Genomic DNA, 23040 nt, shown 5'->3' with positions numbered 1-23040 from the left:
CCATGCTGACTTGTCCTAATCCGACCCTGCATTTCCAAGAATTTAGAAATCTCATCCTTAATGATGGATTCTAGAATCTTGCCAACAACCGAGGTTAGGCTAATTGGCCTATAATTTTCCATCTTTTTTCTTGTTCCCTTCTTGAACAGGGGGGTTACAACAGCGATTTTTCAATCCTCTGGGACATTCCCTGACTCCAGTGACTTTTGAAAGATCATAACTAACGCCTCCACTATTTCTGCAGCTATCTCCTTTAGAACTCTAGGATGTAGCCCATCTGGGCCTGGAGATTTATCAATTTTTAGACCTCTTAGTTTCTCTGGCACTTTCTCCTTTGTGATGGCTACCATATTCAACTCTGCCCCCTGACTCTCCTGAGTTGTTGGGATATTACTCATGTCTTTTACTGTGAAGACTGACGCAAAGTACTTATTTAGTTCCTCAGCTATTTCCTTGTCTCCCATCACTAGATTACCAGCGTCATTTTGGAGCGGCCCAATGTCATCTTTTGCCTCCCGTTTGTTTTTAATGTATTTAAAGAAACTTTTACTATCATTCCTAATGTTACTGGCTAGCCTACCTTCATATTTGATCCTCTCTTTCCTTATGTCTCTCTTTGTTATCCTCTGTTTGTTTTTGTAGCCTTCCCAATCTTCTGACTTCCCACTACTCTTTGCCACATTATAGGCTTTCTCTTTTGCTTTGATGCATTCCCTGACTTCCTTTGTCAGCCATGGCTGCCTAATCCCCCCTCTGATAACCTTTCTTTTCTTTGGGATGAACCTCTGTACTGTGTCCTCAATTACTCCCAAAAACTCCTGCCATTGCTGTTCTACTGTCTTTCCCACTAGGCTCTGCTCCCAGTCGATTTTCGTCAGTTCCTCCCTCATGCCCCTGGAGTTACCTTTATTTAACTGTAACACCTTTACATCTGATTTTACCTTCTTTCTTTCAAATTGCAGACTGAATTCTACCATATTATGATCACTGCCTCCTAAGTGTTCCCTTACTTTAAGATCTTTAATCAAGTCTGGCTCATTACATGAGTCCAGAATGGCCTGTTCCCTCGTGGGCTCCATCACAAGCTGTTCCAAAAAGCCTTCCTGTAAACATTCAATGAATTCCCTTTCTTTGAGTCCACTGGCAACATTATTTACCCAGTCCACCTGCATATTGAAGTCCCCCATGATCACTGTGACCTTGTCTTTCTGACATGCCCTTTCTATTTCGTGGTGCATTTTGTGCCCTGGTCCTGACCACTGTTAGGAGGCCTGTACATGACTCCCATTATGTTTTTTTTGCCTTTGTGGTTCCTCAACTCTACCCACACAGACTCCACATCATCTGACCCTATGTCGTTTAGTGCTATTGATTTAATTTCATTCCTAATTAACAAGGCAACCCCGCCCCCTCTGCCTACCTCTCTGTCTTTTCGATAGGTTGTCAATCCCTGGATGTTTAAATGCCAGTCCTGAACCCCCTGCAACCACGTCTCTGTGATGCCTGCCACATCATACCTGCCAGTCACAATCTGGGCCACAAGCTCATCTACCTTGTTCCGTACACTGCGCGCATTTAAATATAGCACCTCTCATTCTCTATTGACCATCCCTTTTTGTTTTCTTAGTGTGGTGGACCTTGGTTTACTGAGCCTTTCCATACACTGTGTCATATTTTGTGAGATGGGGACTATTGTAACCTCTCCTGAGTTCTGTCTTTTTGTGCTTTTTTGTATTCCTAGCAGCTACGCTTCCCACTGATTACTTCACCTCTTGGTTCCCTGACTTGCCTTTTCCCCCCCCCCAATCTCTAGATTAATGTCCTATTGACCACCCTATTTACTCTTTTCGCCAGAACACTGGTCCCATCTTGGTTCAGGTGGAGACCATCCCAACGGTATAGGTCCCCCCTGCCCCAAAATTGAAACCAGTGTCCCATGAAAAGGAACCCCTCTTTCCCACACCACTCTTTCAGCCACGTATTAACTTCCCTTATTCTTGCCTCCCTATGCCAATTTGCACGTGGCTCGGGCAGTAATCCGGAGATTATGACCCTTGAGGACCTGTTTTTTAATTTGAATCCTAGCTCTTTATAATCTCTAAACAGGTCCACCTTCCTAGACTTGCCTATGTTGTTGGTACCGACATGGACCACAACAACTGGATCCTCCCCCTCCCTCTCCAGTATCCTTTCAAACCGGTCAGAGATGTCCCGCACCCTAGCACCGGGCAGGCAACATACCATGCGGGACTCTTTATTCTGCTCACAAAGGATACTATCTATCCCCCTGATAATAGAATCCCCTACAACTACAACTTGCCTATTTACTCCCTCCCCTTGAATGGCCTGCTGAACCATGTTTCCTTGGTCAGCTGACTTAAATGGCAGTTAATAGTTCCTTAGGATGATACAATACTTAGAAAGAGACCAGACTGGCAGGTTTCCTTCCCTGAGGACATCAAGGAACAGTTTTCTTCTGAAAATTCAAAGCTTTGCGGCTATGTTTATTGACAGCAGCCATTTTGTTTTACATTTTCAGATTTATGAAACTGAATTCAATTTCTTTCTCTCTGCATTATTTGTTCAACACTCTTGAATATTAATACAGGAAAAAAGCACCAGTATGCTTTGTGCTGTTCCACTTGTTTTTGGAGGTCTCCCTTCTGAATCCTGGAGCCTTCTTTCTGTAATGCTTCCAGGAAAATACCTCTTTGAAGTGAAAAATTATGTAATATTCAGCAATATTTCGGATTATACTGAAGGACACTTCCAGTACAATCCAGGCAACTGAAATGCTGCTTCAGCATTCCAATAGTGTGCTTGTTAGTGAAGTTATATAGTTCATTATATCTGTGTTCAACTAGCATCTTGGGAGGCTGCAGAGGTGTCATTAACCACAGCTGTGGAGGTTAAATTTCAATTCCCAAAGCGCTGCCCAGAGTTGTTTCACATGACCATATATTGCCAGGACTCTCGACTGCTTTCAATGAAAGCATTGTGATGCCTTCTGGGTAGGAAGGCTTTCATTTGCATTATGATGCTGACGGTTACAGCTGGGATGAATAGAGAGATTGAAATCCTTTGTTCCTTCATGTAGATGCTGATGTTGTCTGATGCAGCATATAGAACCATGTAGGTGCAATCAATAGCCCGTAACAATTTCTGTAAAATATTGGATCTCGCTCACACCATCGGAAAAATGGTGCTCAAGTGAAATATGATTTACCTCCCACGTTTCTGCAGTGCAGGTATTCCAAAATATCTATCTGCAGTAGCAATTTAAAAGGATGCTAATGCATGTTATTTGAGTGTGATTGTCATTTTAACAGCCAAGAGCAGTATGGCTATGATGAGGTTTAGCTGCTGCTCCAGTTACAGCATTTGGTAATAACTCCGTTTCCTTGGTGAATTGTAGCCCCCATATGCAATACACTTTGGACTAGTGGATACATATGCAACTCTGGGATATAGGCAGATAGGTGCCAATCTCTGAAATGCAGATTGACCAGCACTGAATTCCCTCGTTCTTCAAAAAGGAACCAAATACGGGGTCATTGTTGGGTCTTGTTCCTGCTGCACCATTTCACTAGCAGCAAGCTGAGTTCCAAAAATTGAAATAGGACTCATGCCAGGAATGAACCCTGGCAAAATTACCACTAAATTGACTGTTCCGTTGAGAATTCTCCTGTATGGCATTATGGCAGCAGAATTGAAAAATGGCAGCATTTACAAGATAATAAGGAAAACGAAAGAAACTTCAGCGATGTCCTGATGATTGTTATAGTCTCAATCCTCATATGTTTAAACAGAGGTCTATTTGAATCTCAGTGTCTAATAATCCCGAATACCTAGCTTAACTTATCAAATAAAGGAAACAGTGCAACATGGTTGGAAGTCATGAGAAGTTGGTTGTTTGGCATTGTGACATTATTATACACTGATTTACATGTTCACAAATTGGCAGCCTTTTCCTGCAGTACATCAGAAGCCATCTATGGAATTGCAACGGAGAAAAGGTAAACAGAGTACTGGCACAGTAGATGCTTACTCTATTTTCCAATCAAGAACACCCCTTTTACATCCAAAAAAATAGACGTTGTCAATCAAAAATCGAGGCACCACCTGAAACATCATTAAGACATAGAGCTTGGCCAAAAATGAATTTGTGAACGGTCTTTTGATACTGTAAGGAATAAATTGATAAAATATTGTGTATTTAATATTCAATAGAAGACAAACTCTTCAAGAAAGTAATATGGATAACAGGAGCCTCTTCTGGAATTGGAGAAGAGTTAGCATATCAGCTCGCAAAATTAGGAGCTTCATTAGTGTTATCTGCTAGGAGAGAAGCTGAACTGCAACGAGTGAAACAAAACTGCCTTGGTAAGTAAGTAAAAATGTTTTTAATGATCATAACTGTGGATTAGTGGAAGAGTAGATTTAGAAAAATAAACTGCAGAAAATTAAATTACTAATATGCAGTTTGCAATCCTTACGAAAATCCTATTTTTCGTAAGTTTAGGAGCCGAAACAATTTGAAATGAAACTGCAGGGGTATGCAATGATTTCAAAAGTTATTCAACATATATAGTGAGCACCACACAATGAATATACTCAGAAAAGTGTGTTCTGGGTTCACAATTTATCTCTTTTTCCTTCACTGGAAAGTCCAGACCTCTCTTCATTTTTCAATATATTCTACAATTCCATTATTCAAATCTTTTAGCCCAAGCATCAGGTTTGCTCAAGAAGGCTGTCAAGGGGCAGCACGGTGGCGAAGTGGGTTAGCCCTGCTGCCTCACAGCGCCGAGGTCCCAGGTTCGATCCCGGCTCTGGGTCACTGTCCGTGTGGAGTTTGCACATTCTCCCCGTGTTTGCGTGGGGTTCGCTCCCACAACCCAAAAATGTGCAGGCTAGGTGGATTCACCATGCTAAATTACCCCTTAATTTGAAAAAATTAATTGGGTACTTTAAATTTATTTTTAAAAAGAAGGCTGTCAATATCCCTCTTGATCTAGTTGCTAGTGTGATGAATGTCGGAAATTTATATATATATTGCATTACATGAATGTTGGAGTAATGTTATTAAAAGAACTTGGGTTAAGGCAGGTTATGGGCTCGATTCAACTAATTGGGGACAAGTCCCATAGCGAGAGCATTTAGCCATATGTTTCCCGGCGCTCACAGCGACTCGCGTTGTAAAAGGGGCCTCAGCAGGGAACGCAGAAGTGAGGTCGCATGCACCCTTGTTTTGTAAACTGGGGAGCTCTGCTTGCCAGAAGTCCCCAGTGTAGCGAGATATCAGGATGCCATTTTTATGTGGCATTATGATCTCTGAGGCCCGCAAAGTGACCCCCAAACCACCCCTCTTTCCCCCCCCCCCCAACCCGAACACACTAGGGGAGGGTCCCCGGTCCCCTCGTACCTCCACCCAACACTCACACAGGGCATTTTTTGCGCGCGTGCGATCAGGCCAGGGTCACCCGCCGTGAGTGTTAAGTTCAGGCTGGGGAGAGGTCGGGGATTTTTTTTGTGGGCCTCAGAGATCGGGGTGCTATTTAAAAATGGTGTCCCGATCTCTCACTACAACAGAGAGTTCCGGCGAGCCGAGCTCCCCATTGTATAAAACAGGGATATGTACAACCTCAGCCACGCAATCCCCCTTTAGTCCTCTTATTGAAAGCAAGTCCAGTTGAATAGCCATTTGTTTCTCGGCACTGCGAGTGCCAGAAAACACGTGGCTAAATGCGCCCACTCGGGAACTTTGATTTCTTTTGGGAAGATTAAAGATTTCTGTGGAATACCCCTCTTAATTACTCCACCCCTTTTTGACCTCTGCAAAGAAAGCCTATTTTAAATGTACAATTTAATTTGCAATCTAAACACTGTAAAAAAAAAACAAAGAAAAATGTCGAGGGTGAGCAAAAAAACGGCTGAAAAAAAAAAACAGCTGAAGGTCCGTCGGGGAGTGGAAAGGTCACCGCGGGGTCACCAAGGAAAATGGAGGCTGGAGCACCAGGGGAGGCCGCAGTGCTTACGGCTGAAGAAATAACTAAGGTGATGGCTGTGGAATTTGAAAAGCAGTTGGCGCAGATTGCGAAATGCATGGAGACGGTGAGGAAGGAGATGAGGGAGGTTTTGAGTGTTCTGGTGGAGGAGGCGGTTTCCCCGGTGAGGACGGAGGTGGCGATCGCAGTGGCGGAGGTGCGAGAGCAAGGGGAGGCGCTGAAGGAAGTGGAGGAGACGTTATTGCAGCACGGTGATCAACTTGCCTCGATGGGGAAAGAGATGCGGAAGGTGACACTAACAAGGATCTGCGAGGAAAAATGGAAGACCTGGAAAACAGATCCAGGCGACAGAATTTGAGGATTGTGGGGCTGCCCGAAGGAGTTGAAGGACCGAAGCCGACTGAGTATTTTGCCGCGATGCTGGCAAACCTATTGGGGGAGGGGGAGGATCCCTCCCGATATGAACTGGATCGGGCTCATCGGTCGTGGAGGCCTGTACCAAAGGCGAGTGAGCCGCCAAGGACAGTGATTCTGTGCTTCCGTAGGTACAGTGTGAAGGAGAAGGTCCTGAGCTGCGCCAAGCAGAAGCGGGTGGTGCACTGGGCTGGAGCTGGTATACGTGTATACCAGGACTTTACGGTGGAGCTGGCAAGGAGGCGGGTTGCCTTCAACCGGGTGAAGAGGGCACTGTACATTAGCAAGGTGCGGTGCGGCATTGTATATCCAGCGAAGCTGAGGGTGACTTATAAGCTCAGGGACTTTTATTTTGGAACGGTGGAAGCAGCGGAGGAGTTTGCGAAAGCAGTAGGACTGTGGCAGAACTGACAAATTGAGGAATGGCCATGTGCCGATGTAACCTCATGACTGTATTTTCTTCTTTTTGTATCACTGCGCGCGGGTGTAGAGACTAAAGGAGCCAATGTGGTATATATTTGGACAAGGGAAGGGACGGGACTGTCACTCAAAATTAGGGTTCTTTGGGGTGTAGGTGGATATGCGGGGTTTGTGTGCTAAAAGGGGATCTTTGGGCTTTCCTAGGGCCGGGCAAGTGGGAAAGGGGCCCGGGCGGGGGCCTCCACGCTGGCCGGTTTAAGCCGGCCAGTGAACGGGAGTGAGGTGGGGGGAGGGGCTGCGGCCATCGGAGCCTGGCAGAACAGGGTCCGAGTGGTCTAGCCGGGGTGGAAAGTTGGGGGGAAGGAACCGAGGTTGGGAGGAGGAGTTTTACAAGAGGCAGTGGACGGGAGGAGCTGGGGACCTGGGGGGGGTGGGGGTGGGGGGGTTATGTAAGATTAAGGGTGACTACAGGTAATCCCTGATTCCTTTTTGTCATTTGTTTATGTAAACACGCGGGTTGAGGTTTGGGGGTTGGTGGGTAGATGGATTCGTTGTTATTATGGGGACTGACATATCTTGCTGATTATTGTTTATTTTTGATGGATGTAAATGTGGGAGAAAATGTGAAAAAGGAGAATTAAAAAAAAATTTAATTAAAAAAAATCTAAACACTGTACAAGACATTGAAAAAGACGAGAGTCCCTGTAGGCGGGATGGGCAAGTTATGCAAAACGGCGTAGACTTTGGCAGGACCGCAAGATCCCATCACCGGCCAGCTTTGCCATGGAAAATCCTGCCACGGGGCTGGAAAGTTCCGGCTGTAGTAAAACTTAAAAAACAAAAGAAAGAAATCGACTGGGTTGAGAAACAGTTCGGATTGTTTTAGTATTTCCTTTGTGACTGTATGACTTGTTTTGCAGATCATAGCAAGCTACAAGAAAAGGATATTCTTGTCCTGCTACTCGACCTAACTGAAAGCAGTTCCCATGAGGTTGCAACAAAAAGCGTTATCCAGCACTTTGGTAAAGTAAGTTTCCTAATGATTATCCATTATTAAAAGAATAAAACCATAAAGCTGTTGCACCTTTCAAATAATAAATGAATATAATGTGAAAAAATGACTTTACATTTCAGTGATGAAACTGGCTTTTTTATTCATGATAGTTAACTGAATGGAAGAACAGCAAATTGTTTTGTTTGCAGTTCGAATATATTCATGGCTGCAAATGCTGTTTCTTTGTTTGGCAGCATGCCCTTTCGACTTCTCACTCTTTTTGCATAGATAGGTCTGTATTCTGTCATTACCTTTGAGTGCTGTTCACAGCAAAAAATGAGATATGAACTAATGGTTTCCAGCTTTCATGAGATTTTCTGACTTTCTTTCTGGAAAGGAGGAGAAATTAATGCTACAGTAAAAGTAACTCATTTCAGCCTTTATCATTTCAACTTAAATGTGAAGTTGTCTTATCAGTGGCCTTGTCAAGTAAGCAAACGCTTGTTTGGAACATTTTTACATTCCAATTGCCATTACTATTTTATGTAGAGAAACCCAAAATTAGAGCTCACGGTTTTGTTTTTTTTTAAAAACTGTCCCAAGAAGCTGTTGTAAGTGAGGGAGAGCCTTTCCACTTCGATTCTTTTTGGTTGGGTTTGGCGATAGAGGAAATGCTCAAGAGAGGTCCAAATCATGTTTCATACCAACATAAAAGTGTTACACGATTGCCCCTACCAGTAGCGTAATGGGAATCTCAACGTTCAACGTTGTGAACATCATTATAATATATTTACATATGACAATCTTGTGCACGTCTGTCAGGTCTCCTCAGCCTTCGCTGCTTCAAGGAACTTATTCAATCTTTCTTCACAGTTCAGACCCTCTAGCCCAGGCAGCATCCTGGTAAATCTCCGCTGCATCCTCTCCAGTGCAACCACGTCCTGCCTATAATGTGGTGACCAGAATTACATACAGTACTCCAGTTGTGGGCTAACCAGTGCTTTATACAGTTCCAGGATAACCTCCATTCTCTTGTATTCTATGCCATGGCTAATAAAGGCAAGTATCCCATATGTCTTTGTAACCATCTTACCTACCTGCCCTGCCACCTTCAGGGATCTGTGAATATGCACTTCAAGGTCCGTCTGATCTTCATACTTTCCAAGGTCCAACCATTCACAATGTAATCCTTTGCCTTGTTAGCCCTCCTCACACTTTACTGGGTTGAATTCCATTTGCCACTGTCCTGCTCACCTGATCAGTCCATTGATATTCTCCTGCAAACTACAGTTATCCTCCTCACTATTTACCACCTTACAAATTTTTGTGTCATCCGCGAACTACTTGATTGTCCCCCTTACATTTAAGTCCAAATCATTAATGTACACCACAAATAGCAAGGACCCCAACGCTGAGCCCTGCAGTACCCCACTAGAAACAGATTTCCAGTCACAGAAACATCCCTCTATCATCTCACTTTTCTTACTGTCTCTCAAGCAGTTTAAGATCCGGTGTGCCACTTCTTGACCAGACTGCCATGAGGGACCTCATCAGAAGCCTTGCTAAAGTCCATATGGACATCGAATGCATTAACCTCATCAACACTCCTGATTACCTCCTCAAATAATTCGATTAAATTTGTCAAACATGACCTTCCCTTAACAAATTCACTCCCTCCATCACTGATGCACAGTAGCAACAGGGTGTACCATCTACAAGCTGCACTGCAGAAACTCATCAAGCCTCCTTAGACAGCACCCTCCAAACCCATACCTGCTACCATCTAAAAGGACAAAGGCAGTAGATGCAGGGGAACAACACCACCTAGACGTTCCCCTCCATGCTACACACCATCTGACATGGAAATATATCACAATTTCTTCATGGCCACTGCGTCAAAACCCTGGAACACCCCCCCCCCCCCCCCACAGCATTGTGGGAGTACCTATGCCACAGAGATGGCAGTAGTTCAAGAGTGCAGTTCACCAGCAACTTTTCAAGGGCAATTAGGGATGTGCCATAAATGCTGGCCTAGGTAGTGTCGCCCACATCTCAAGAATGAATTAATAAAAAGTTTGAAAACCCATGAAATCATCATAAAAACGTTTCTGCCACTGGTTTAATATTTCTTGGATTTTTTTCCAGATTGACATTTTGGTCAACAATGCTGGACGTTCCCAACGCTCCCTATTCCTGGACACAAATCTTGATGTTTATAGAGCTATAATGCAACTGAACTTCTTTGGTACAGTCTCACTGACCAAGTGTGTGTTACTGTACATGATCAAGCAGGAGAAAGGACAAATAGTTACTGTCAGTAGCTTGGCAGGCCTTGTCGCTGCACCAGTTTCTACAGGTTATGCAAGTAGTAAACATGCTGTTCAAGTAGGTGATTTAATTGTGTTCACTAATTATTTTAGTATTCACAAACTTATCTAATTGACCTTTATTCTTCTATTTGATTTTGGATAGCATGGCTCTTTTCATATTCTGCCCTGTATTGAGCTGCATTTATTTTTTTAGAATGCAGCCATTTATTTAAATCCTAAGATGTACAAAAGTTGTGGGATCGTTATACCTCTGATCAGGAAAACTGCATCATATTTTTATGCATCATTAAACTTTTTTAAAATGGGTGGCACGGTGATGCAGTGGTTAGTAGTGCGGGTTCGTCCTTGGCCCCAGGTTCATCCTCTGGCCCAGGTCACTGCCCATGTGGAGTTTGCACATTCTCCCCGTGTTTGTGTGGGTCTCGCCCCCACAACCCAAAGATGTGCAGGTTAGGTGGATTGGCCATGCTAAATTGCCCCTTAATTGGGAAAAAAAAAGCTTTAAAAACTAATTTAAAGTATAAATTCCTGGATTTTTTCACACACTGGGGTCTGTTTTAAAAAGAATCCCTCCAACGATGACCTGAAGAGTGCCAAATCCTCTGTGACCTTTACTAGTTTCAGTATGCTGAACATTACATAAATAATGGGCGCAATCTACCGGCGGGCGTAATGCGACTGGAAGTGGTCTCCTGCAGGCTTCCCGGCAGCCAGTACGCATTGCGAGATCTATCCCGACCTCACGAGGTGTTGCGATAGGGATCCCACCCCAATGGGATTCTTACTTCTTGTGCACCTAATTCAGTTTTAAAGCCACTTAGGCATACTCACCCGGGGTCTACCAGGCTCCCGGCATCTCCCAGCCACCCTAAGGAGTCCCCAGCCGGGTGCCATTCACTACTGGTCCACACAAATGTCTCCTTTCAAAATGGTGACCTGATCTCTGAGGAACCGGTCTGGCCACCGATTTCAGCTCCCCAGTGATGAAAATAATTCTAAGTGTGTGCTTGATCGGGGAGAAACTCTCAAAGGCCCAAAAAAGTGACGAAGAGCAGTGGAGAACTTGCCTACAGAGCTGACGACAAACTCCCAGCAAAACGGTTCACAAATGACACTTAGAAACCTTTCCGTTAGATCGCTCCCAATGTCATCATGCCTGAATCACGAGCACCAACAATACCAAAATCTGAGAGGTTTTGGGATGTGACTTTCAGCAGCAAATTCTCAGAAGTTAAAAGCAGATTCAGGGTTTATTTAAATCATATGAAATAACAAATTATTAATCATGTTTTTTTGTTTAGAATTCATAGGAACATTCTTACTCCTTGGGCATAAGCACTGCTAAGCATAACATCACGTGGAATAATATAATTAAAAATAATAGAAATAGTTTAATGATGGTAAGACCATCACTTGTATCATACACAGCACACATGTTGATCCTATCCTGTATTTTCTTTTCTAGGGATTTTTTAATTCCCTTCGACCAGAGCTTGCTAGTTATCCAGGCATCATAATCAGCACTGTTTGTCCAGGACTAGTCCACTCTAATATTGTGAAAAATGCTTTTGCCGAAGAGCTATATAAGGTAAAAGGATGTATCATTTACCAGAGTCACTAGTGCAGTATATCCAAGAATTATTTTTTACACTGTATAATAATTTAATGTAAAGGTTAATTTGGATAGATGTGAGGTTATCCACTTCGGCAGCAAAAATGGCAAGGCAGATTATTATAAATTAGTAAGAAGTCTTACAACACCAGGTTAAAGTCCAACAGGTTTGTTTCGATGTCACTAGCTTTCGGAGCGCTGCTCCTTCCTCAGGTGAATGAAGAGGTATGTTCCAGAAACATATATATAGACAGATTCAAAGATGCCAGACAATGCTTGGAATGCGATCATTAGCAGGTGATTAAATCTTTACAGATCCAGAGATGGGGTAACCCCAGGTTAAAGATGTGTGAATTGTGTCAAGCCAGGACAGTTGGTAGGATTTCGCAGGCCAGATGGTGGGGGATAAATGTAATGCAACATGAATCCCCCACCATCTGGCCTGCGAAATCCTACCAACTGTCCTGGCTTGACACAATTCACACCTCTTTAACCTGGGGTTACCCCATCTCTGGATCTGTAAAGATTTAATCACCTGCTAATGCTCGCATTGCAAGCATTGTCTGGCATCTTTGAATCTGTCTATATATATGTTTCTGGAACATACCTCTTCATTCACCTGAGGAAGGAGCAGCGCTCCGAAAGCTAGTGACATCGAAACAAACCTGTTGGACTTTAACCTGGTGTTGTAAGACGTCTTACTGTGCTCACCCCAGTCCAACGCCGGCATCTCCACATCATTATAAATTAGGAGAGGGGAATTTTCAACGAGACCTGGGTGTCCTCGTACACCAGTTGCTGAAGGTAAGCATGCAGGTGCAGCAGGTGGTAAAGAAGACAAATGGTAAGTTGGCCTTCATGGCGAAAGCATTTGAGTACAGGAGCAGGAATGTCTTTCTGCAGGGCCTTGGTAGTGCCACACCTGGAATATTATGTGCGGTTTTGGTCTCCTTATCTGAGGATGGATGTTCTTGTTGTACAGGGAGTGCAGAGACTGATTCCTGTGATGGCAGGCCTGACGTATGAGGAGAGATTGAGTCAGTTCGGATTTTATTAGCTGCAGTTCAGAAGAATGAGGGGGAATCTCATAGAAACCTATAAAATTCTAACAGGACTAGACAGGATAGATGCTATGATGGCCAGGGTGTCCAGAACGAGGGGCCACAGTCTGAGGATACGGGGTAGATCATTTAGGACTGAGATGGGGAGAAACATCTTCACCCAGAGTCCTCGGCCTGTAGAATTCGCTACCACAGAAAACAGTTGAGGCCAAACTATAACATTTTCAAGAAGCAGGTAGATATTGCACTTGGGGAGAAGGGGAATCAAAGGATATGGGGGGAAGGTGGGATAAGGCTATTGAATTGGATGAACAGCCATGATCATAATGAATGGTGGAGCAGCTCAAAGGGCTGAATGGACTCTTCCTGCTCCTATTTTCTATGTTTCTATGTTTAAAGTTCAATCAATGTTTTCATTATTTTAAGTAAAACTCACACAATGTTTAGAATAATAATTTCAAAGGGCAGCACGGTGGCACAGTGGTTAGCACTGCTGCCTCACGGCGCCGAGGTGCCAGGTTCAATCCCAGCTCTGGGTCACTGTCTGTGTGGAGTTTGCACATTCTCCCTGTGTTTGCGTGGGTTTCACCCTCACAACCCAAAGATGTGCATGGTAGGTGGATTGGCCACATTAAATTGCCCTTAATTGGAACAAATGAATTGGGTACTCTAAATTTATAAAAATTAATTAATTAATAATTAATCTTTATTGTCACAAGTAGGCTTACAGTAACACTACAATGAAGTTGCTGTGAAAAGCTCCTAGTCGCCACATTCCAATGCCTGTTCGGATACACTGAGGGAGAATTCAGAATGTCCAATTTACCTAACAGCACGTCTTTCGGGACTTGTGGGAGGAAACCGGAGCACCCGGAGGAAACCCACGCAGACACAGGGAGAACGTGCAGACTCCGCACAGACAGTGATCCAAGCCAGGAATTGAATCTGGGACCCTGGTGCTGTGAAGCAACAGTGCTCACCACTGTGCTGCCCTGAATAGTCACTCAAATGAAAATATTGAGAAAGTTCAACATATTAGGACGGAACCAGTAAGTTTTTATCTTTAGTGACTCAATGAATCAGTAAACTGAAGTATATTTTTACGTAAATATAAAGCATAACAAATTCAAATTGGAGAATCAATACCCCAAGGTTTATCTCAATTGGACTTTTTCTTTTGGGGCAGGCTGGAAGCATGTCTGGTATGTTTACATGAGCTACAGGAGAGTTCAGAAATGTCATTATTTTGTTTTACACTTGCCATTGCTTTTCTTAGGATGTGACTGAGACCTCTGTACCAACCTGCAAAATGTCCACGGCTCGTTGTGTCCGACTGATGCTGGTTGGTATGGCAAATGAATTAAAGGAGCTGTGGATTTCAGAGCAGCCCATTCTACTTTATGTCTACCTTTGGCAGTATGCTCCCACCGTGGCCTGGTTGGTTGCAAACAAGATTTCTGTGAAGAGAATCAAAAACCTGAAAAGTGGGCTGGTAGGTAAAACTTTGGAAAGATTAATCTGTGCATATTAACAGACCATTTTGTGATGGAAGATGTCATTGACAGCACTATCACACGGGACTTATGTTACGGTCCCAACTGATGTTACAACTGGACAGGCTGATCCCAGAATGGGACCCTGGCTCAGTAGACTGTGACTCTTTTTTAAAGAGACATGGATGAACAGATTTGCAGGACTCCTAATTAACATTTAACAGAAGAGGTAAAACGTTTAAACAAGAAAAGATAGGATATAATACAATACTCCTTCACCCCACCTATATCTTCACAGATTCTTTGAGGTTAACACAAGTTACAAAATATATCTTATACTATAATATTCACGGCAAGTACAAATTTCATATAAACCAGCTGTCTAACTGTGGTCAGACACACTTCACCCTGAAATCAAGTGGAAGATGTCACTCAATTGAACTATTGTGGATTTCTCATCAAATCTCTCCAGACACTTGTCACTTAAAGCCAGCTGGTCTCACTGGAACTCTGGCTTACGCACGAGTGTTTCCAAACTCCAGTCTCGAAGAAACACGCCTTTGAATCTTTTGCCAAACATGCTTTCTCTCAGATGCCTTCACCAAGGACCTACTTCCAGGGTTTTAATCTCTCCTTTCAGTATTCCCCTGCTTTGGATTGCCACATACAGTCAAGCTTTCACATAATATCTCAGGTACCCAACCACACCATTAGAATACCACTTCTTCACAGGCTGTATTAAGGTGTCACCAACCTTAAGATTACTTCAGATATCTGGATTCTCACAAGCCAACTTCACCAGGTCTGCACCCTTCAGCTCTTGTCTTTAACTGGGATTCTCTCTCTGCCCCTTCCTTTAACTTAGTGAACAGTATTTTACAGTTCTTTGTCCCTTTGACTTCAGTCTTCCTTTGACTTCTCTTTTTATTCGCTGGTTTCTATAACAATCTGCTCTTTAGCTTCTGGGACTTGCTTTCTGCCCCACTACATTGTCTTGCCTCTCTGCTGGCAGTTTTTATGAGAGCTGCTTTCTTCTCAGATACCTGGTTCCAACTGAACCACAAGTGCTTTTGCTTTTCAGTGTGGGCCCCTCATTGTTAAACAATAACCTAGTCTTTTTTTAAAACACTTTGTTTTCATGTCATAAATCCTTTAATTGCAATGCAGGCGAGGTGGCACGATGGCGCATTGGTTAGCACTGCTGCCTCACGACGCCGACGAACCAGGTTCGATCTCGGCCCCGTGTTACTTTCCGTGAGGAGCTTGCGCATTCGCCCCATGTCTGCGTGGGTCTCACCCCACAACACAAAGATGTGTAATGTCAGTGAATTGGCCATGCTAAATTGCCCCTTAATTGGAAAAAAAAGAATTGAGCATTCTAAATTTTTTTTAAAAATTACAATGCAGACACAGTTTAAAGAGGTCAAAGCTCACAGATATGTAGGCATCTTTGTTTAACATGAAGGTGACTAAAGTTTCTATCCTTTCTTACATAGTAACACAAAATTAAGCTAGCTTAAAGCCATTACTTATTTATAATACCCACAAATATAAATATAGATTACTTAAAACTACCTCTGCTTTCTGACACTTACTCATCAGTAACCTAGACATCAGTTTGGCTTCAGCTAGAGCCACTCAGCTCCAGTCATCATCACACCGTTAGTCCAAACATGTATGAAAGAACTGAAGAGGTACAAATGACTTCCCTTGACATTGAGGCAGCATTTGACTGAGTGTGACTTTAAGGAGCCCCAGTAAAGTTGAAGTCAGTGGGAATCTGGAGGAAAACTCTCCATTGACTGGAATGATAGCGAGCACAAACAAAGATGATTGTGGTTCTTGGTGGTTATTCATCTCAGTCCCAGTGCTGAGTGGTGCAGCAGTTCTGCCGAGTATGTCCTGGGCCCAATCTTCTTCACCTATTTCATTAATGTCCTTTGTCCATCATAAGGTTAGAAAAGGGGATGTTTGCTGTTAATAGCACAGTGTAAGTTCCATTCACAATTACTCAGATACTGAAGCAGTCTGTGCTTGCATGCAAGAAGACTTGGACAATGTTCAGGCTTGAGCTGATCTGTAACAAGTAATGTTCACACCGTACAAGTGCCAGGTGGTGACTATATCCAAAGAGAGAATAACCACTTCCTTTGGACATTCAACAGCATTGCCACCATCAACATCCTGAGGGTCACCTTTGACAAACCTTACTGGATCAGCTACTCAAATATTGTGGCTGAAAGAACATGTCAGCGATTGGATATTAAATGGCAAGTGTCTTACCTCCTAACTGCCATTTCAACCATTAACAATGTCAGAAATAGGATGGAATATCCTTCACTTGCCTTGATGGGTGCTCTTCCAGCAACACTCGAGAAACTGGACATCATCCAGGACAAAGTAGGTGCTTGATTGGCATCCCATCCAATTCCCTCCACCACCAGTGCAGCATGGCTGCAGTGTACACCATCTATAAAATGCACTTCAACTCACGCAAGGTTTCCTTGACCCAGCTCCCAAAACCTGCAGCATCCACCACCTAGAAGGGTGAGGGTGAATGGGAACATCACCATTACCTGTAGGTTCCCTGACTTGGAAATGTATTGCCATTTCCTTATCATCACTGTGTCGCAATCTTGGAACTCCCTACCTATAAGCACTGTGGGAGTACCTACATGATTATAATGCTCATGAAATCATACATCCTCAAACCTGCCCACAACGATAGATAACTTGATGTCTGTAGATAATCTCAGACTTGTATACAGTTGGGATTTAGAAACATCACAATTGTATACAGCAGTACCTTTGTTTTCGAGCCTCCAGCTCCCATTGCTGATCGTCTTTTAAACATATATTTCAGGATGCTGATGTCTCTTACTTTGGAGAACTAAAGGTTAAAGCGGCTTGAAACTGTGACCATAATGATGTGGCTAAAGAAAATGAAGTTTCAGCAATGTTACTTTTAATGAAATTGCACCATTGTTTACTGACCATTATAGTTTTCACTCGCTGTTTTGTTTAAACTTAGGTATCAAAAAGAGAACTTGTGTGTGTGTGTGTGTGTGTGTGTATATATATCTTTATATAAAATGCCTTTCACATCTTCTAGCCACTGAGGATGTGAAAGGCCCTATAATAAATGCTACTTCTCTATTACCTCAGTGTATGTGCCAGGTGCGTGACCTGCTCTCTGCTGTCACTTCCTGCCGAAGGCTGCATTGTTTTATTTAAAAGCCGGTCACAGCCATTGGTCGCTTCCCATGCGATCTGGAACACCACGACCAATCACTCCACCACCCTCCCAACACCAGCCTGTAACCCACTCGCGGGACGACACCCACAGTTTGAAAAACCCTGGGTAAGATTCTCCGTGAGCCAACGCCGAAATCGGGAAATGCGATTGGGCGGAGAATAGCTTCCGATGCCAAAATCGCAGCAGGTGGCGATTTGCCACCAAATCGTGATTCTCCATCACCCCGAAAACGGCGTCAATGCATTTTTCACATGTACAGTAGACACCATTCGCATATCATTAGAGCCTATTCTCGAGGGCCTCTGCGATTCTCCGTCTCCGATGGGCCGAGTTCCCTATGGTTCACTTGTGCTTTTAAAAATCTGGAAACCGGCATGGTGGCTGCAGATGGAGAGAGAGCCACACACTCCCACCCCCAGCCGGACGCCACCCACCGGCGGCCCACCCAGGGCAACACCCACAGGCCTTCCAGCTAGTCGTCGCCGCCCTGGGGGATGCCCTGCAGCTGTATGAGCGGGAGCTCCTCGAGGAGGAGGAAGCTGCAGCAGCGGAGTGGGCAGCAGAGAGGCAGATGGCTGCCACCCAGGTTCTAGAGCCGTCTGTCCAACAGGCGGAGGAGGAGGAGGTGCCACATGAGGCATCGCGTGTACCGGACCGCCTGTCATTTGAGGACCTGCTAGATTGGGCATGCCGTCGAAGACTCCGGCTGAACAGAGAGACAATGCAACATATCTGCCAGATAATGGTCACCATCTGGCAGGGGTATGGGGAGGACACCCTCTCCCGGTGGCCATTAAGGTCACGGTCACCTTGAACCTTTACGCCATTGGATCCTTTCAGGGGCTGAGTGAGGACCTGTCTGGGATCTCGCAGATCTCGGTGCACAGGTGCATCCACGCCGTCACAAAGGCCCTATATGCCCAGGCGAATCAATACTTCTACTTCGATGTGGACCGAGCCCAACAAGATGCCCGGGCAGCGGGGTTCGCTGCCATCGCCACAATGCCCCAGGTCCAGGGGGTGGTCGGCCGGATTCATGTCCCCCAAACGGCGCCTGCAGATAACAAGCCGCTGTACACAATCCGAAAGGGGTTCCACTCGATGAACGAGCAGCTGGTGTGTGACTATCAGCTGCACATCATACACGTCTGTGCCCGATACCTTGGCAATGTGCACAAAGCCTTCATCCTGCCATACTTAATGATTCCTGACATATTCGAGACGCACCCCCGGCTGAGGGGTTGGCTCCTGAGTGACAGAGGTTATCCGCTGCAGTCATCAGCTAGGGGCAATGCGCACGGGACGCTCTGATCGCCTCCAGGTTCACCAACGAGGGGGAGTAGGGGGTGGACCGGCCAGGGGCACGGACGCCTCATCCCAACCCCATACCCCCTCACTTTCCTCCCCCCCCCCCCCCCCCCCACTGGCTCCCCCAGCTGCAAGCCCTCCGTGATACCTACCTGCCGCACTATGGGGTGGGGCTTGGTTTGGCAATAATAACGCGCCTGGTCCGTGGAATGGAGGATGATGACAACCCGCTCTGCGATGAGCTTTGCTACTCCGCATCGTATGACAACGTCTAACTCCTGCCCACTGTAGCACTTTCCACCACCACCGGGGTAATCCCTGCATGCGAGCTGGCCATTCCATCACATGGTCCCATCGAATCCCTGGGATGGCGATGGTGGGGACAGTCGGTGGGGGGAAGGGAGAAGAGGTGGGGAGCACCGGCCACCCACAGGGTCTGCACCATTCCCACGCCCCCCCAACATCCGCCCCTTTCCCTCCCGCCCCCGCCAAGCCCAGACTAGCCCACCCCTCACATCCATCAGACAGAGCACCAAGGCAGGTTGTAACAGTGGTAACAGGTGTTTATTGTAAATATATATAGACAGGTTTGTGCCCTAGCCCCTATAACTAAACTGTGCCCTGCACCTGTGCCAACTTAACTCGTGTCTACTTTTCTGGCCTTATGTGCCCTAAGGCTACGTCTAGGTAGCTCCCCAGACGGTACAGCAGGAGTGGAGGTGGCCTGATGTCATATCTGCCCTGTGACCTGGGCCCCTGTTGGCGGGCGTCTTCTGGGGCAACCGGGACTAGACAGGCCCGGCCGCTGCTCGGGTGTCCCAGGGGGCGTGGTGCTGCTGTTCTGCCTGTTGCCCACCAGATACGCCGGAGGGAGGGGTAGAAAGAGTGCGAGGTGCTGCAGTGTTCTGGAACCTCCCCTGCGGGAGTCACCGGCACACACCCCATCACCTGCTCTTCCCTCGAGGTGTCCAATGGCCCCTGGGCTACTTCATGGGAGAAGGGTGTGAGGGGAGCTAGCTCCTGAGGCTCCCCCGCCACCTGGCACTGCCGTTCCTGGAGGCCGGCTCTGGTCTCGACCAGGATCTGCATGCTGGGAACCAGGGATTACAGAGAGTGGACCATCTCTGTCTGGGACTGCGCCACATCATGCTGCAACTGTGCCACCACCTTCCGGGTTTGTCTCACATCAGCCAGTTACTGCGCCATCTCCGTCTGGGACTGGGCCACCTCCCTCTGTTTCTGCGCTACTTTGGCCAGCACCTGGGCAATGCTGCCGACTTTCCCAGCGATGGCCTGGTGTGACTCAGTGGGGCCTCACGTCCTCCCCCATGGCCAAGTTCCACCTTGGTGACCTCCCTTTCCTCCGGGCCGCCGGCCACTTCCAGGGCTCTCTGCTCTGCCATGATGAGACCCACGCTCAGGAACGCCGCTGCGATTTCCAAGTGACTCTGGAACATGGTTGCCTGTGATGCGGCAACCCTGTCCTGGGCCTCGGCCAGCACCTGCACAGAATACCCCAGGCCTCGGGCATGCTGTTCCATAGCCGAAACCGTCGCCTCCAATGCCTCGACTGCGGACGCCACCCACGCGGTGTTGGCCTGGGTGGCAGGCATGGTCGGCACCACCTCCTGCTCCTGCACAAGGTTGGACTCCTCCAAATGCGCCTGCAGGCACTGGATGCTCGCTCACAACACCTCATGTAGTCCCTGGCTCTGCGACTGCTGCTCCACTATAGTTGGGACTGTCTGTTTCAGAAGCCCGAAACTGCAGCTAGTCCCTGGGATCGGCTTGCCCTCCAACCGCCCGCCCCCGCGGGTGCTCCTACCTCTACCTGCTGTACCGGGTCAATTGTGTGGTGCGCACCAGGGAATGTCCCAGGAGCCTCTTCACTAACATGCCCAAACGAAGTGAGTGTCTCTGGGATGGTGGAGGATGTTGGAGATTGCTGTTGCAGAAAATCAGTGTCATCCTCTGACACAAACTCTGGTGTGTCCTGAGTCTCGGGTGGAGGGCTGGTGTCCAAGCTGCTCCCATCACTGCTCGGCCCACAGGGGGGGCTCCGGCTGTGGCACTGGTTGGGGGCGGGGAACACCAAATCACCAGCAGGTCCTGCGAGATAAGACAAAATCAATGATTAGACCGCGGGCTGGGGGTGATGGTGGTGGGCTGTTGGGTGGCAGCGAGGGTGGTGTGGGGGTGAGGATGATGTGGAGAGTGGTGTTGACACACGTGTCGTGGGGGAACCGCAACTCAGCAGGGCCTCCCTTCCTCGCCCGTGGCCGAGCTCCACCTTGGCGACCTCCCTTTCCTCCGGATCGCTGGCCATTTCCAGGGCCCTCTGCTCTGCCCTGGTGAGGGGCCAGTCAGGCAGCCCAGGGGGTGGGTAGATGGCGGTCTCAGTGGCCAGCGCACCCGGCCATGATGGCTGGTATGGATGGCAGTATGTGGGGCAGGGTGGGGGTTTGGCTGCCCTCCAGGGTGTGTGTGTGTGTGTGTGGGGAGAGGGGGGGGAGGGGGGGTAGGGTTATAGGTGTGGGGGGGTGGGGTTAGTGCCAGGGGCACAGTGCTGCCCACTCACCCTGGCTGCCCTGAGGAGGTTATGCAGTTTTTTGTGTACTGCTGACCGGTCCAGACTACGTTGCCCATGGCCCTGACCACCTCTGCCACCTGCACCCAGGCACAATGAACGGCGGCGGCTGGCAGCCTTCGTATCGGGCCGGGGTCTCCCTACTCTCCTCCACTGCTTCCAAGAGGGCCTCAAGTTCTGCGTCCGCGAACCTTGTTGCCGCTCTCCTTACACCCATCTTGTTGGCTGGGATGGTGTGTGGGGAGAATTGTTTAAATGGCTGCGGCTTGTCAGCCTTCTGAGTGTCAATCTCGGACCTGGCGAATCCCGCACTGTTTTTCATTAGAATCGATTGTGTTCCATATGGCGCATGTGCTAGCTCCTTAATAGTATCAGAATCGGTGCAGGTGTGGCACCGATTCTTCTGTAATGGAAGTCCACTGATTCTCCATTGGCGTCAACACTTAGTCTCAGAAACGGTGAATCCCGCCCCATGTTTCACAACTATTTTATGGAAATGTTAAGTTAACAATATTCATCCTAGTGGCCTCAGAGCATAATGGCTTCCTATATTACAATAGTGACAATACTTCAAAAGTACTTCATTGCTTTGGAACTTCCTGGGTTCCAGTTTTCTTCCAAATTATATCTATTGGCATTGTGGAACCGTGAATGGACATCATGAGCCACTGGCAAATTGGGGAATTGGAATGACTCCATGGTTTTCTGTTAAAATGGCAGAGATCCAAAAAATGAATTGAGTACTCTAAATTAAAAAAAAAAATAGCAGAGATCCCAATTGCATTATTGGCCTAGATTTGCTTCTCTTCATGAAGCCACTGCTGACTCTCCGGGGTCCATCATTTGAGGTAAGGAAACTACACATTTAAAATGGCAGTCAATAGTAACATGTACAATAGCCAAATGGTTATTCAATTTAGACCATAGTGTGAAAATGTAGAAAGAAAACTAAGATACTGCTTTTTGAAGGAATATCCTTCAGTACAGTAAAGATATACTCCCTTCTTTTCAATACTACACTTAATTAATGCAAACCGGTCAATCACCTGGCACTTCATTGCACATGGTCAAAGCTCGAGGTTAATTGGACCCCGGTGCACTGACATTACTCTGACTCAATTTTAAATGAATTCAGTCTTACTTTCATAATTCCATTCTAAATTTATCTGTGCACATTTATAAACATCTGATACTCGGCAAAATTGCAATTATATCTTTCCACTAATAGTAAATCTAAGCATCTGCACTGGCAAGAGTGTGTAATTAGTGTGAATGTGGACCTGGAAATTTATAATGTAAGAAATTGATGGGAATTATGCAAACTTGTTATTAATTTTATTATATTGTAATAGTTTAATAATTTGTTCATGTTTTTTTTTAACATTCTGTTCATTGTTTTGTAGACACTTAATTTGAAAAATGTGTCAGGTGGTTGTGATGAATATAAAAGGGCTTAGGTTCTGATCTTGTTTACACAAATTGACTACTGTGAGGGAAACTAATAGTTAATTCAGCATGTACACTTCCCTCAACAATAATAAATTGACAATTTTGAAA

The 23040-nt window shown here is 46.0% G+C and overlaps 1 protein-coding gene across 1 annotated transcript in view; it reads left to right on the top strand.

The window, feature by feature from the left end:
- dhrs7 (dehydrogenase/reductase (SDR family) member 7) overlaps nt 1-23040 on the top strand; it is a 95877-nt gene extending 72837 nt beyond the window's left edge. The window contains exons 3-8 of the mRNA XM_072491747.1: nt 4231-4383; nt 7763-7869; nt 9982-10221; nt 11632-11754; nt 14116-14331; nt 17196-23040. Coding sequence (XP_072347848.1) covers nt 4231-4383; nt 7763-7869; nt 9982-10221; nt 11632-11754; nt 14116-14331; nt 17196-17243 — 887 coding nt within the window. The 3' untranslated portion in view covers nt 17244-23040. The remainder of the gene's footprint in view (nt 1-4230; nt 4384-7762; nt 7870-9981; nt 10222-11631; nt 11755-14115; nt 14332-17195) is intronic.

Source organism: Scyliorhinus torazame, chromosome 2, assembly GCF_047496885.1.
Source record: "Scyliorhinus torazame isolate Kashiwa2021f chromosome 2, sScyTor2.1, whole genome shotgun sequence".
In the NCBI taxonomy this organism is placed as follows: Eukaryota; Metazoa; Chordata; class Chondrichthyes; order Carcharhiniformes; family Scyliorhinidae; genus Scyliorhinus; species Scyliorhinus torazame.
Note: the sequence above shows the minus strand (reverse complement) of the source record. Positions and strands in the feature narration are given on the sequence as shown.